A 13,345-nucleotide genomic window follows, 5' to 3' on the forward strand; every position below is an offset into this window, starting at 1 on the left:
GATTTTGACTTCAAATCTGACATGAGTCAGTAACTGACAAAAAAAGTAGCAGCGCGACTCTTACATCTGACTTATGTTCAAAACCCCCTAACTGCATTCTGGGATTTGAATCAACCAATCAGGGGTTTAGAAAAGGTCACATGACAAGAAAAACTAGAAAAAAGTTCTTACATCATCTTGAACATCACCAGGCAAAATAAGAATCATCTTTCTTAAACTTTCTGGTATTTTCTTAAATGTTGCTAAGAAAAACAAGAATGGCCTTTCTTAAACTTTCTAGGGAAGAAAATCAAGAATGTTTAAGAATATAATACTAGCCATATCTTCATAGATCAGCCTAATCAAAGATCAATTTTATATCAGACTTTCTTGGGTTTTTTTTTCTTATCAGTATTTGTCAAGCAAGATAAGAACTTTATTCTTGTATTTTCTTAAATGTTGCCAAGAAAAACAAGAATGATCTTTCTTCAGCTTTCTTAGCCAAGAAAAACAAGAAACACTAAGCAGAGCTTTATTCTAATAATAGATTTAGATAATTAAATTTCTTGCTTTTCCAATCAGTGTTTCCCAAGAAAGACAAGAACCAAATTCTTGTATTTTCTTAAACATTGCTAAGAAAAACAAGAATAGCCTTTTTCAATCATTCTCGGTAACATGGACTAGAAATTTTTTGAAATACACAAGAAAAAAAATCTTAAATCTGACCACTTTGATGTCAGGTAAGAAAGAAATCTTCCATGGAGATTAAATAAGAAACTTTAACTAAGTCTGAGGGAATTTTAATTAATATAAGATTAAAAGAATTTTAATCTTGTAACTTAGAATCTTCCCTAGAAATATTGTCTTTACTAATTTAAAAAGAAATTTCAAGATTACAAGAATTCTAATCTTGTAAGTTAGAATCTCCTCTAGAAATATTTCTTCACCAAAGAAAAATCAAGATTTAAAGAAGCCTATTTTAGAAAAATTATCTCCACTCAAGAAAAATGAGAAAATTGTTCTTGGTGCAAGAACGTAGGTATACAGAAAATTTATTTTTTTCTTATTTTTTTCTTATTATTCTCCCCCAAAGAAAAATTTTCTTCCCATGAGAAAATAAGAAAAACAAGAAAAAGCGTTTTTGGTAGTGTGTTGATTTTAAAATTTGATATTTTCAACAAAACACGACAAAAATTAGGTCCCCGCAAAAATTAAAAAAAAAAATCTCTAAAGTGATCTGAAATTGGTTTCAAGAGTCCACTACAATCTTTGGTTTACAAGTCAATACGGTACATGAACAGACTAGATCAAGAAAGACACGAGTTAGTCTAGAGACAGAAGAGTCAAGGGCTGTTGACTGTGCAATATGGAGGAAGGTACATTGTAACTGAGGTCATCCAGCTCCTGGGCTAGCCTCTACCAGGCTTCAGAAGTGGCTGGAAAGAGTAGAAATTGACCAGAAAGACAGATAACATACCAGGGGAGTTAGTCTGATAGAGATTTTGCCGCCAAATGTACTCTCTAGTGGACCAACACTCCTGGTACTATGTTATCTGTCTTCCTCGTCAATTTCTTCTCTTTCCAGCCACTTCCTGGAGCCTGGCAGAGGCTACTCCTGGCCTACAGCACGGCTCGAAATTAAAGGTGGTCCAATGGCCACTGACCACTAAAATTTAGGCTGGGACAACTAAAAAGACACTTTGGGACATTTTCAGTACCATAATAAAAATAATAAATCAAAAAAATAATCAGCCCTTCTTTCGTTTATCAGGCATTTGGATCCCCTGTCTACTCTGCAAACTTAATTTCGAGGCCTGCTACAGGCATGTTTCTTTCCCTGTACCTAAAACATGTACTCTCTCGTGCTATAATTCGTGCTACATCTCGTGCTACAACTCTGTCGCTAACTCGTGGTGTCTGTTCGGCGCCTGCATCATCATCCTAATCTGTCGCTCCAGCTCCTCCGGGCCGTCACGGACCGCGCGGAACGGCTGCGGCGCGTACACACCCTCCCCCCGCGGCACGCCGTGATGAGCGGAAGTCCTGCTCCCGTACGGCGCGGCGTTGCGGCCGTTGTTCTTGTAGAAGTTCTGCTGCAGACGTGAAGGCTGCTGGTGGCTGGCGGAGGGAGGCTGGTAGGGTGGCGTCACTCCGCGGCTGTTGGAGTATGGAGTGTGACGCATCTGCCCAGCGTCCGGGTACGCGCGTCCGTTCGTCGATCTAGCGGTACCGTTTGTCGAGGTAGGGAGGTGCTTGGATGGCGGCAGGGTCTGGAAGGCTGATCGGTCGGACCGGTCCACTGTAGGGGGTGTTCTTCTGACTTCTTGTCTACATTTTAAAGAAACAGAGTCAAGTTGACACCATGGGAATTTAAAAGGGAGATTCCATGTTGACGGGTGATTATATTCTCAGACCACACCAGTACTGTGTCCTTCATTATCCTAAAGTTTGTCACAGTGAGAAGTTTCATTTCAATTTGTATTAATCTTTGTGAAGAATTTCGGTAAGCAGAATGATTTACTAGTAGACTAGTGAACAACACAGTGAAATAAAGACAAGTTTGTGACTTGACAAGAATCAGCCATATGGCAGTACTAGTTTTCGGTGCAGATTTTGCTGACCTTTGGTGATATATAAAATATAATCCCCATGTAACACTGCAGATTTTGCTGACCTTTGGTGATATATAGATATAATCCCCACGTTACACATGATTGTCAATCATGTAGTGGTGTGGCCTAACAAAAAATAGATCTGAAATAGGAACCCAAAACAAAAGAAACTGAGAAATACAATAATTCAGAAGAAAATAATGAAGAGCAAAAGAACAATAGAACAATATTCTGTGACAGATTGATGAAGGTTAGGCCATACCAGAGATAACAATTATTAAAGCAACTGGATAGATTTTAATAGTCAGACATTTTAGGTAGCATCCGCTACTTTTTTTGTCAGAGACTATCAGTGACCAAAGATAGCAGATGCTACCTTAAGCAAAGGTCACAACCCGCCGTATGTGCATCTGCGTGCTGTATATGACATTGTGCAAAAACGTGGGCAAACGTAGGGCATCCGTGAGTGGTGAGTACCGCCTCTGTACGGAATCCTATGTATTTGGGAGCACGCAGACACGCCGTAGAACTTTAAGTACATGTAAAACTTTTCATGCATGCTGTCTGCAGATTCACCACCTGTACGTGTGAGTATGGGCGACGCGCGTGCCCTGTACAGCCTATGAGCGTACAACGCACGTTTTCAGAAAAATGTAGCAGAAGTGGCCTCCGAAAAAATGTACAGACAAAAAGCACGCACGGCGGGTTATGACCGACGCTTTAGGCATCTAACCATTCCAAAATCTATCCAGTTACTTACTTTACTAAAATAAGTAACTAGTAACCTACATGTAAGTTAGATGTAAAACGCATGCAGCTAAAGTGCAGGCCTACATGTACCATCTGACTAACACCTAGTCCCTAGCGCTGAAATGTTTTCCTGGGACCACACCTACCAGACTCTCTGAAAAACCTTAACTCCGCAATCATTCAGCACTGAGCAGAGCAAGAATCATAGGAGAAAAGTCAAGGAAACACATTAGATGACTGTAACAATTATAAAAGTCCACCAGTAGAAAACAAGATGAAGAAAAATGATGTCACTGAAAAACAAAGTACCAGCACCACCAAAAGAAATTTAAAAAAAAATTAAAGCATTTTAAATGAAAGGAAAAGCAGAATGTACTAAAGTCTTCTACTACATTAAGTAGTAATAGGTTAAAAGCTGAGTCAGCAGTATTTTTAAACCCAGATACTGACTCAAACTGAAATGTTCTGGTCTGAGAATACGTCTAATGTCTTGTTGCATATACAAAGCCCGTCTAGGAGTTTGGCTTGTGACTAATGCTCAGACAACATTGTTTATTAAGTAACTTTGTATTTTCCCCATTTGTACTCTATATGGTACATCATATGGTACATCATTTTTTTTGTACATACTATAGTTTTAACTTGTAAACCATATAGATTGAAAGAAGCTCAAACATTTCCTTCAAGTTGATAACCACAATAAACTCCAAGTAGAAGTTTAGAACTTACAGAGCTGGCTCCATCCTGCCATTTCCTATCTCCTTAAATGGTGGTCGGAGATCCTGATTGGACAGGGGCGCGCCATTCTGTACATGGGGGGGGAGAAAAGTTTCATTTCAGGGGTGATCACAGTTATACATGTAGTAAAGGCAGATGCAAGTTTTGCTTTGAGCCTTCTGTTTTCATCTGACAGACTTCATCTCTTGTTAAAATTTCACTTAAAGGCATCTAATGCAATTTGTGGGTGGCAAAAATGTATTTTCTGGTCATTTTTTTCATGCAGTAAGTTGAAGCAATCCTCTCTTTTATTATACATGTATTACTGATATGTGTGAGGCAAAAATGTGATGTCACTGATGGAAAATTGGTGCTTGTTTTGTAACATAGGCTGGTTCTAGCTATTCATAGGCCTTACCCAAAAAATAAAGACGTGCCTCACATACATGTAGCTTGTTTTTAGGCTATTTCAAACACAAGTATGAAATGATGATGAAAATGTGCCAAAAACGGGCACTAAATGTGAATTACATGTATCATATTTCCTAGTCTGGAATATTTTTTTGTCTTGCTGCCCTGAAATTGCAGTCATTTGGATGCCTTCAAACATGTCTGAGGATCAGGAAACTAAATCTAGTGAAGCGAAGCACATTCAATTTGGTAGAACGTACTGCACCTTCGCGAAACCTGTAATGTATTGTGCATAGCACTGCGGTAGAACGTCTCATATAAGGTTGTATTCACACATATAAGGTTAACATCCCGTCTGTAGTTTCCAAATGTTCTGTCGGAAAAGATATCATCTGCAACAGGCAAACGGTAACCAAACTTCAAACCGTGAAAAACCTTGGGTTTTGCACAGGCGCAGTACGCTCTGCTGACATGCTGTGAAGTGGTATAATCTCGGCAGAAAAAATTTCTCTCACATGGTATCTCCCGTCGGGCGGCTGCCTCCTGTCCAGCTGCTGATTGGATGATCCCGTCCTGATCTCTGACCTCCACCTCGCCTCCTCCGCACCCCGTAGGGACGCAGGACTGTCTCTCCTCGTCTCACCCGATAACACCGCAGAAGACTTGCTCATGCCTTGGGAGGGGAGGGTGGTACCCGAATTATCATGAAAGTTCATCTGTGTTGGTAGTTAAATTTGATCCAACACAACACAACACAAATTTGATCCAACAGCTTTCAACCAGTCCCTCTGATCAAAAGCTCTAGGTGAGAGAACTTTTTGTGTTGGATCAAAAGTTTTAACTTTAAACATGGTAACCACAAATTGACTTAAACCCTTGTCCTGCGGAGCACAACAATTGTTGTTCTGCACATACAGTACCATCTAATATATAGCACCCTGTATAGGTACGATTTGGGGGTATTGGGTTGCATCACACCACAGCGAAATGCAACAAATGCGGAAGTACATGTAACTAAGCCACTGCAGGTCAAAAAAATTTGAGGGTCTATGATCTAATTAAGACATGAAATTATTGAAAAATATTGTGCCAGGAATGCCAGCAGGACAAGGGTTAAGCTCAGCTGAATCTCCAAAATTTGTATACCATGTTTTGGAAACATTCACCGCATGTGAAAGCCATACAAAGTTCCTATCACACTCACTCACTCACTCACTCACTCACTCACTCACTCACTCACTCACTCACTCACTCACTCACTCACTCACTCACTCACTCACTCACTCACTCACTCACTCACTCACTCACTCACTCACTCAATCAATCAATCAATCACTCAATCAATCAATCAATCAATCACTCCATCACTCAATCACTCACTCACTCACTCAATCACTATCCAGTTTTAATACTTAAGAAATATGCACCATGTATGGAAGCTGGCTCGTTTCTTCTTGAGTCCACCTCAAACACGGACTTGCTGATGTCCTCCCCGTTAGTGAGCTGGTCCGACAGGCCGGGGTAGCCTGTCTGCTGCATCTTTAACAGCACCTCTGTGGGAAGTGAGATCGGGCGCTGCTCGTTGTTGGCAGTGCGTCGTCCCTCCGGGTTCTTGCGCGGCGTGCTGTGCTGAGGCGGGGTGTAGGGCGGCGGGGGCTGGTCGTCCTGCGGGGGGTGCGCCGGGTTGGAGCGGACTGACTCGTTCCCGCTCTGGTATCCGTGTGTGATTGGGAGCGCGGGAACCATCTTCAGCTCTCTGTGAGGAACAGGGCAGAGTAAAATGTCTGTTTTCCTAGATCCTTAAAGATGAATTTTGCAATTTCAGGGTGGCAAATGAAAAAAAAAAATTTCTGGATGAGGAAATCTGTCTGATATTGACATCTACTGCTATTTCTTAGCACATTTTCATCATCATTTTATACTATTACTTGTTTTGAAATAGCCCCAAAACAACCTTAGGGAGGCATGCCTATTTTTTGGGTACCACCCATAAATAGCTAGAACCAGCCTTCAATACATAGTCGAAGCAAGGGTTTTCCTACAGTGACATCATATTTTTGCTTTGTCCAAAAAAAGATTTTGAGATATCAGTATGCTATGGAGTAGAATTAATTCAATTTGAACTTAATCTAACATTGAAGAATGACCAGAAAAAGTCCAGTTTTGTCACCCTGAAATTGCATGGGATGCCTTTAAAGTAATATGTAATAGCCCTCCAAAAAGCGTTCTACGTATCTTTTCCGTTACAGAAGGGGGTTATTATCACTGTTCATTTCTAGCCTTTGAGAAGCATATAGGCTGATGCATAATTTTAAGCTCTCTAATAGTATGATGATTCAAAGCATAAACTCTTTAGCACTCACAGCATCTTGTTTTTAATAAAAAAAAAAAAAAAACCCTTTACCTGTGCTAACCTAACCCCGGGCTAATCCCCGGGCCAGTAAGATATGAAAACCCAAGGACAAGTGTTTATATATAGAAATTAACTGGCATGACCTACAATGTAAAAGCCCCCCTCCCCCACATTTGTACAATGTGCGACCAACCTGTGCATTAGCTGACCGGTGCAATGGTGGATCCAGACTTACTCATTGATAATTATCATCATTAGACACACCAGCTTATACCCACTAAGTAAGGAGAAACCTGACACCCCAAGCGAACCACAACCTCTTAGGAAACACCTACAACTTGGTCAGAAGTGCATTTTGTGTACTGAAGAAGCGTTAGAGGTAAACAAAAAGATTATTATTCAAAAATAAAAGAACTGTTGTTTTGTGTCCATATATCAGTAGTGTAGCTTGATTTTACTGATGTCTGTTCACTGCAAAAAGAAATTTCCTTTCAATGACTTCTTTTCCTACTTTCAGTTTTTGGTAATACATACATTGCATAATCAGCAACTGAAACAATAATTGTACACATTTCATACCCAGAATTACCATGTACAGTACAAGTATGTTCCCACCAATTTACATGGTTTTGTGACATGTAGGGCCATTTAATTATAATTGTAAATCTGTATGATTTTCTGTCATTGTCTGAGAAAAATGGGTATTGTTTATAAGACACTTTCAAATGAATCTTTAAGCTTTAAGTTACAACAAACAACATACTTAGGCACAGTTTTGCCTTTGTATAGTGTCAGATTGAAGAAGAATTATTGTGATGATGATAGTTTCAGAATCACCATTAAATGTACATCAAAAACATTATACACAGAGTTAGCCATTTTGCTGCTTTTTGTGCTCTTAACAAGTGTCTTAAGAGTCAGAAAACAAAAAAATTGTCTTGTCCCAAGCAAATAATCAAAGTTTACAATTATACTCAACAGTTATTTACATGACCGCAATTTTTTTATTACAACAGTAACTGTTACTTAACTTAAATTTACAATGATTGTGCTATTATTATAAAATAGTATCAAATTCTATATTGTTTTCAAAGACACAAGACAATTAGCTTTTGAAAGGCACCTTTCTCTGCATTGAAAGAATTCTGATAAACATTAAAAAAAAAACACTAAAAGTACACGCCATAGAAAAATGAGACTATATTAGCCACCATGGCCACCAAGTAGCTTGCAGATTTAAAAAAAAAAGATTCACCACAAGACCAAAGTCCTTAAAGAAACCAAGAAGGAAGATTAAGCATTAAGAATGTTAGCAGTAAGTCTCCACATCTTGTTGCTCCTTTGTCTTGGGAGGAGGGTGTGGTTTCCTGTAAGAGTGGTGGTTAAGAATGTGAAGATCTTAAGTGCAGACTGACTTATAATTAACATTTAGAAAGTGCAAAATGTGCACACTGCTCCCCCAAAGATATACTATAAACTTAAATTAATTTAAAAGAAACTGGTAACCAGTTACAAAATGTATGACTACACAACTGTAATTATAAGTTCTCTGAATCCACAGAAAATATCATCAGTCCTTCATCATAAACCCTTATCCTTTATAAAAATTATTTTGTGTTGACAAAATTCTGTACCACTAACAAGTCATTATTTGACATCTTGTTTTCTGCACACTAATTTAAAATTATCATATCAGAACTACAATTATTATATCAAAGTTGGTGACTGCTGTTTGGTGAAAAGTAATCATTATACAGCAATGATCAATTATTGTGCAATATATTTCTTCTTCTTTATCATTTGAAACTGCATTTTCTGCACTCTAAAATCAATTGAAACTAGCCAAAGCTGGGAGAAGTTACATGTAGATGCATGATATTATTATGTACATGCATTGCAATTATACTTAGTCTACATGACTGTATTTCTCATACTCTCACTCCTGTATTTCAAAATGGCCTGAGTTAAGGTGTTTGTACTGACACTACCTGTAACAGTGCTTCAACCTCTACTAACCACATCTAAGTACCTTTGGTATAATGATTGACTTGAAATCTTTCCCACTACATTGTATATTGAGCAGAGGAATTGCCCATGGTGGGTGTAACGTTAACAGGCAGTGACAAGGACAAGTGACAGACATACACATCGCTCTGGTGCGGCGTCTCCTGGTCTGACCGGCCGATAGATCGCGGGCGTCGACGGCGGTATCCCGGAGACTGCTTCAACTTCGGGAGGCTGGCGGACAAGTGAGGGGAGTTACATGATTATTGTGTGGTTTACAACACAGTTTAACTAAGTCTTCACAAGTTAAGGCCACACCAATGTCATCATTCTGTTGGTTTTGGGATTTAGAAAATAATGCTCCATTGGAACATCAACATGAAAACAGTTTGAGGGTAAATTCTGTACATAAAGTTTCAGGTGCCGTCAGATGCAGGTTTTACCCCCAGTCTTCTGTCTTTGTACTGTCCTCTTTTTTATCTTGATAATTATATAAAATGTCCCCAAACCAGCAGATCAAATTGGTGTGACCTACGGGAAGAAAAACATGGAACCTCCACCTCTTCATTGCGCTTGGTCACCAGTCCTAATCATGTAGAATACATGTGTCTAATTCAAACAAGTTAAAGTTATCGTGTTAGAAGTGGTTCTATAAAAAAAAACCCTGTAAATTGCGATTGAAAGCCGTGCATAAGGCCACACCAATTTAATTTGTTGGTTCTCGGATTCGCCTCTTCGTTTTTTCTGATTTGCAAAAAAAAAAAATTTGATTCTGGTCCTGAATCAACTGAAAAATGCTCATGTTTTGCCCCCCAACAGTTGAGGAAAGTCCTTTTCTTCCTAGTTGTTACAGTTTTCCCATCTATCATTGCAGTGGTTTGATTAAAAGTTCAAAATTCAATGTTTACATTTTAACCCAGCCTTTTGTGTTGACTTCATGTCTCATTTTGTAGCATTTAAGCCTATAATAGGATGCCTAGACCTGTTTTTATTTTTATTTTTTTTCGCCCTGTCGCTTCATATTTTTTCTGAAAAAATCCGAGAACCAACAAATTAAATTGGTGTGGCCTAATCTGTGTAATACGTAGTAAAAACTCAAGCAAAAGCGGTGTAAACCATGTGTTGTGCACTGATTAGCTGTAATTGTGTGTGGCTATTTATAACAAATAACTACATGTGAATACACAAACATTTACACGAGAAAATGGACGCAATTTAAACAAGAACGCACAGCTTTTGCACGGATTTTAATCAAGAAATGCATGGCTTTAAATCGCAATTTGTATGACTACGAACTTGAAAACTTTAAGTTATTCCACAACAGTAAGAACTGTTACTGTGTGACAGTGACTGTAGTAGTCAATCTTCAAATTCAGCCAATACAATAAATGAGTAAGAAATGATTCTGACAGACTTACTCAACCTCCTTGTAAGTGATATCCTTGAGCTGGTCTTCTGTCATGCCTGCAGTGTCTATGGGGTCTTTCCTGTAAAGACAGGGCAGTTACAGGTGACTGTTAGGAATATCTGAACGATATCTAGGAAACAGCTATTAAAGGCATCCAATGCAATTTCAGCAATACGAAATATACAAGAATACAAAAAATTTCAGCAATACAAAAATATTCTGAACAAGGAAATCTTTGTAACAGTTATATTTGTTGACATTTACAAGTTCTGTGAATAATTTTAAATGGAATAATATTCATTTTCAAAATTGTTAATAACATTTTCAATGCACACTTCAAGCACATGAAATTAGACGTATATTTAATTTAATTTAACTCAACTTGATTTATATGCTATTGGGAACGGTTTGTTGACTTTTTATTATCTGGTTCTATGTATTAATTTTATACTTTCTTATGAGTCCAAAAAAAAAAGAGAAACAGATCAAAAGTTCAGGCTTTTGGACTAGTCTTGGTTCTTGAAAATCAATGTTATTCTGAGTTGGACCAGGTTCAGGCAAACCGGTGCCCACCCAACTTCCTCATGCAGAACTGAAGACTTACTGGATATGCTTCCAGAGTTCCTTCATCTTGTCAGGCGATCGTGATCTGGATCTGTGTTTCCTGCGGTGTGGAGACTCATGTCTGCAGAAACAAAAAACATCATGTCAGACTTCGCCAGTCATGTGTTAGCCAGCCCTGGTATCCAGTCTTACATGTACACATGTAGTGATTGGGGCTGTTGGGATGTTCACGCAGATGTCTTTGGGGCAGATGTCTTCGGGAGCAGATGTCTTTGGGGCTCTTATACATTGTAGCTTAGTAACACACCAGCTTCGCAGGCACATGGCGTGGCGGCAGCTAGCTATATCACACCGAATGACCTGTTACACTCAATCTTTGCACATTTATTTGCAGGAGTTGTTCAAAGCTTTCTAGTGATGATGCCCCAACTGTGCCTGCATGGTGGCAACGAGTTCCAGTCTACGATAGTTCTGGGGAAATACGAGTTTTTGAACATCTCAATTCTTGGTTGATAACTCTGATAATTATTGTTTCTTGAATGTTTGCCATCTTACCTTTTCTTCAGGTCCTTTACTACAGCAGCTTGTACCCTGTAGATGAAAGACAGAACACAGATTGTTCTCTTCTCTTCTGATATCTCCACTAGAGTCAGGAATCAATTTTTTAAAGCATGCACAAACTTTCATTTTGAAATTACTAGTAACTCAAAGTCTTAAGTTTTGCTAGTACTGGAAAACACACCCTTATTTTTTAAAAATTATTTCATAATATTTAGCACTTTGAACCCTCTGATTTTTGAATTAAGGAATATCAAAAATTTTTCAAAGAACCAACTCAGTGAAGGCACATTATGTATTGATATTTAATTTGATTTTTTAATTGATTGTATTGTCAAATAAGTATAATAATTGATATGAAAACAACAAGCACAACTAAATAATTCAGGGCTCAAAATACCACCTGCATAGGCAGGTAAGTTGCACACTAGACTTGGACCTACATGTATGTACCAGCGAATCGGTACACAGCACTAATTTAACTAATTGTAAGTGGTATAATAAAAAACGGAGACCTGACTACCCACCCCTGCCCGACGACTTCCTGTCCCTCCTGTTGTTTCCTGATCTCCTCCCACTGTTGGTGGGAGTCCACCATCTGCTGAGAGTAGCGTGATCTGTGTTTCCGGTGTTTTCTGTTGGCCTCCGACTCGCTGCCACTGCTCTGGCCACTGCGCCCTCGGGACCTGGCCCACAACAACACACAATCAAACAGACGGTATCTTACAGCAGGTATAGAAAGTAGTGCAGACAAAACTCTTGAAGCCTGGCTAGAGCGACTTATGTGAGAGGTAGCCATGAGTAAACTGCGAAAGGTGTCGGCTTGTATACTGTATGATTTGGATTGTAAAGATTTCCCTGTTATAAATGCGTGGCATTACGCAACCGCGTTCCAGGGTGAGCCGGCTGCAGTTCCGTTGACCTCGGTAGAGGGCCAAATCAAAGTGGTCTTCATGATGTTAAAGAACGATAACTTTTTTTGGTTTTCAGTTACAGTAACTGTTTTATTCTTTCTATAGACTAGCATTGCTGCCAATTGAAATGTTGGTAGCTGACTGCACCTTAGCTGCAGTGCAGAATTTGGTCACTAGGAGGCATTCCTGACATGTCATAAGAGGCTCCTGACAACATGGTCCAACATCTAACTCCTTGTTAGAAGTACTGATGGGTATTCCAGTGGTGCAGATAGAGTGATGTATACTTATAACTTCATCAGTCAATGTTCATCAGTTTAGTAATCATACATACTATAACAATAACTTATAGATTGAAATGTAGTGGTTGCCTTTGGTTTCTTCCATTTTCACTAAGCATTAGAGTGAAACAAAAAAATATCTCCAGGACTTTTCTTACCGTCTTCTCCTTGGGGCGTCAGTGTCGTCGCCTGATGACATACCACTGCTGTATGCTCGCCGGTGTCTTCAGGGACAGACAGAAATAAACATGTGTTAAAACATCTTTCAATTCTTCCTTTGTCATTTGTCAGCAAATGACAAAGGAAAATCAACATGGCCTGATACATAAAACAAACTTTGTGCTGCATTAACTTGAGATGTGTTTAACATAACAATTCTCAGTACCGTGTATATGCAGTACTTTCTTTGTTTCTTTACCTTCTTCTACGCGGGCCTTCACTGTCGCTGCCGCTCTTCGGGTACCGCGGGAACTTCTTGCTGGACGCCACGCTTCTCGTGGAGCGGGGGGAGCCTCCGGAGGTGAACAGCCCACTGATGAACAAATAGATTCAGTACAAGTGAGGGGGTCATGCTACTACATGTACTATGCTGAACTTTGAACTTTTAATCCAACCACTGCATTAATGGATGGAAAATCTGTAACAACTAGGAAGAAAAGGACTTTCCTGAACGGTTGGGGGCAAAATAAGAGCATATTTGAGCTGATTCAGAGCCAGAATATTTTTTTGCAAATCAGAAAAAGAGGCAAATCTGAGAACCAACAAATTAAATTGGCGTGGCCTAAGGGACCATT

At 39.2% G+C, this 13,345-nt stretch overlaps 1 protein-coding gene across 3 annotated transcripts in view; it reads right to left on the minus strand.

Annotated features, from left to right (window-relative positions):
• Nucleotides 1–1,639: 1,639 nt before the first annotated feature.
• Nucleotides 1,640–13,345, minus strand: part of LOC109478590 (band 4.1-like protein 4) — a 41,018-nt gene continuing 29,312 nt past the window's right edge. For 2 of the 3 annotated variants that reach the window (XM_019780256.1, XM_019780255.1), the window contains 11 exons: nucleotides 12,970–13,083; nucleotides 12,710–12,775; nucleotides 11,884–12,042; nucleotides 11,354–11,389; nucleotides 10,839–10,919; nucleotides 10,245–10,313; nucleotides 8,968–9,060; nucleotides 5,897–6,225; nucleotides 4,985–5,142; nucleotides 4,071–4,147; nucleotides 1,640–2,307 (listed from right to left, as the gene is read on the minus strand). In XM_019780256.1, the coding sequence (XP_019635815.1) occupies nucleotides 1,869–2,307; nucleotides 4,071–4,147; nucleotides 4,985–5,142; nucleotides 5,897–6,225; nucleotides 8,968–9,060; nucleotides 10,245–10,313; nucleotides 10,839–10,919; nucleotides 11,354–11,389; nucleotides 11,884–12,042; nucleotides 12,710–12,775; nucleotides 12,970–13,083 (1,621 nt within the window). In that variant the 3' untranslated portion in view covers nucleotides 1,640–1,868. The remainder of the gene's footprint in view (nucleotides 2,308–4,070; nucleotides 4,148–4,984; nucleotides 5,143–5,896; nucleotides 6,226–8,967; nucleotides 9,061–10,244; nucleotides 10,314–10,838; nucleotides 10,920–11,353; nucleotides 11,390–11,883; nucleotides 12,043–12,709; nucleotides 12,776–12,969; nucleotides 13,084–13,345) is intronic. The other variant, XM_019780257.1, reaches the window with a different exon arrangement.

The sequence above is a fragment of the Branchiostoma belcheri genome, unplaced genomic scaffold, assembly GCF_001625305.1.
Source record: "Branchiostoma belcheri isolate BF01 breed outbred unplaced genomic scaffold, Haploidv18h27 scaffold44, whole genome shotgun sequence".
Taxonomy (NCBI): domain Eukaryota; kingdom Metazoa; phylum Chordata; class Leptocardii; order Amphioxiformes; family Branchiostomatidae; genus Branchiostoma; species Branchiostoma belcheri.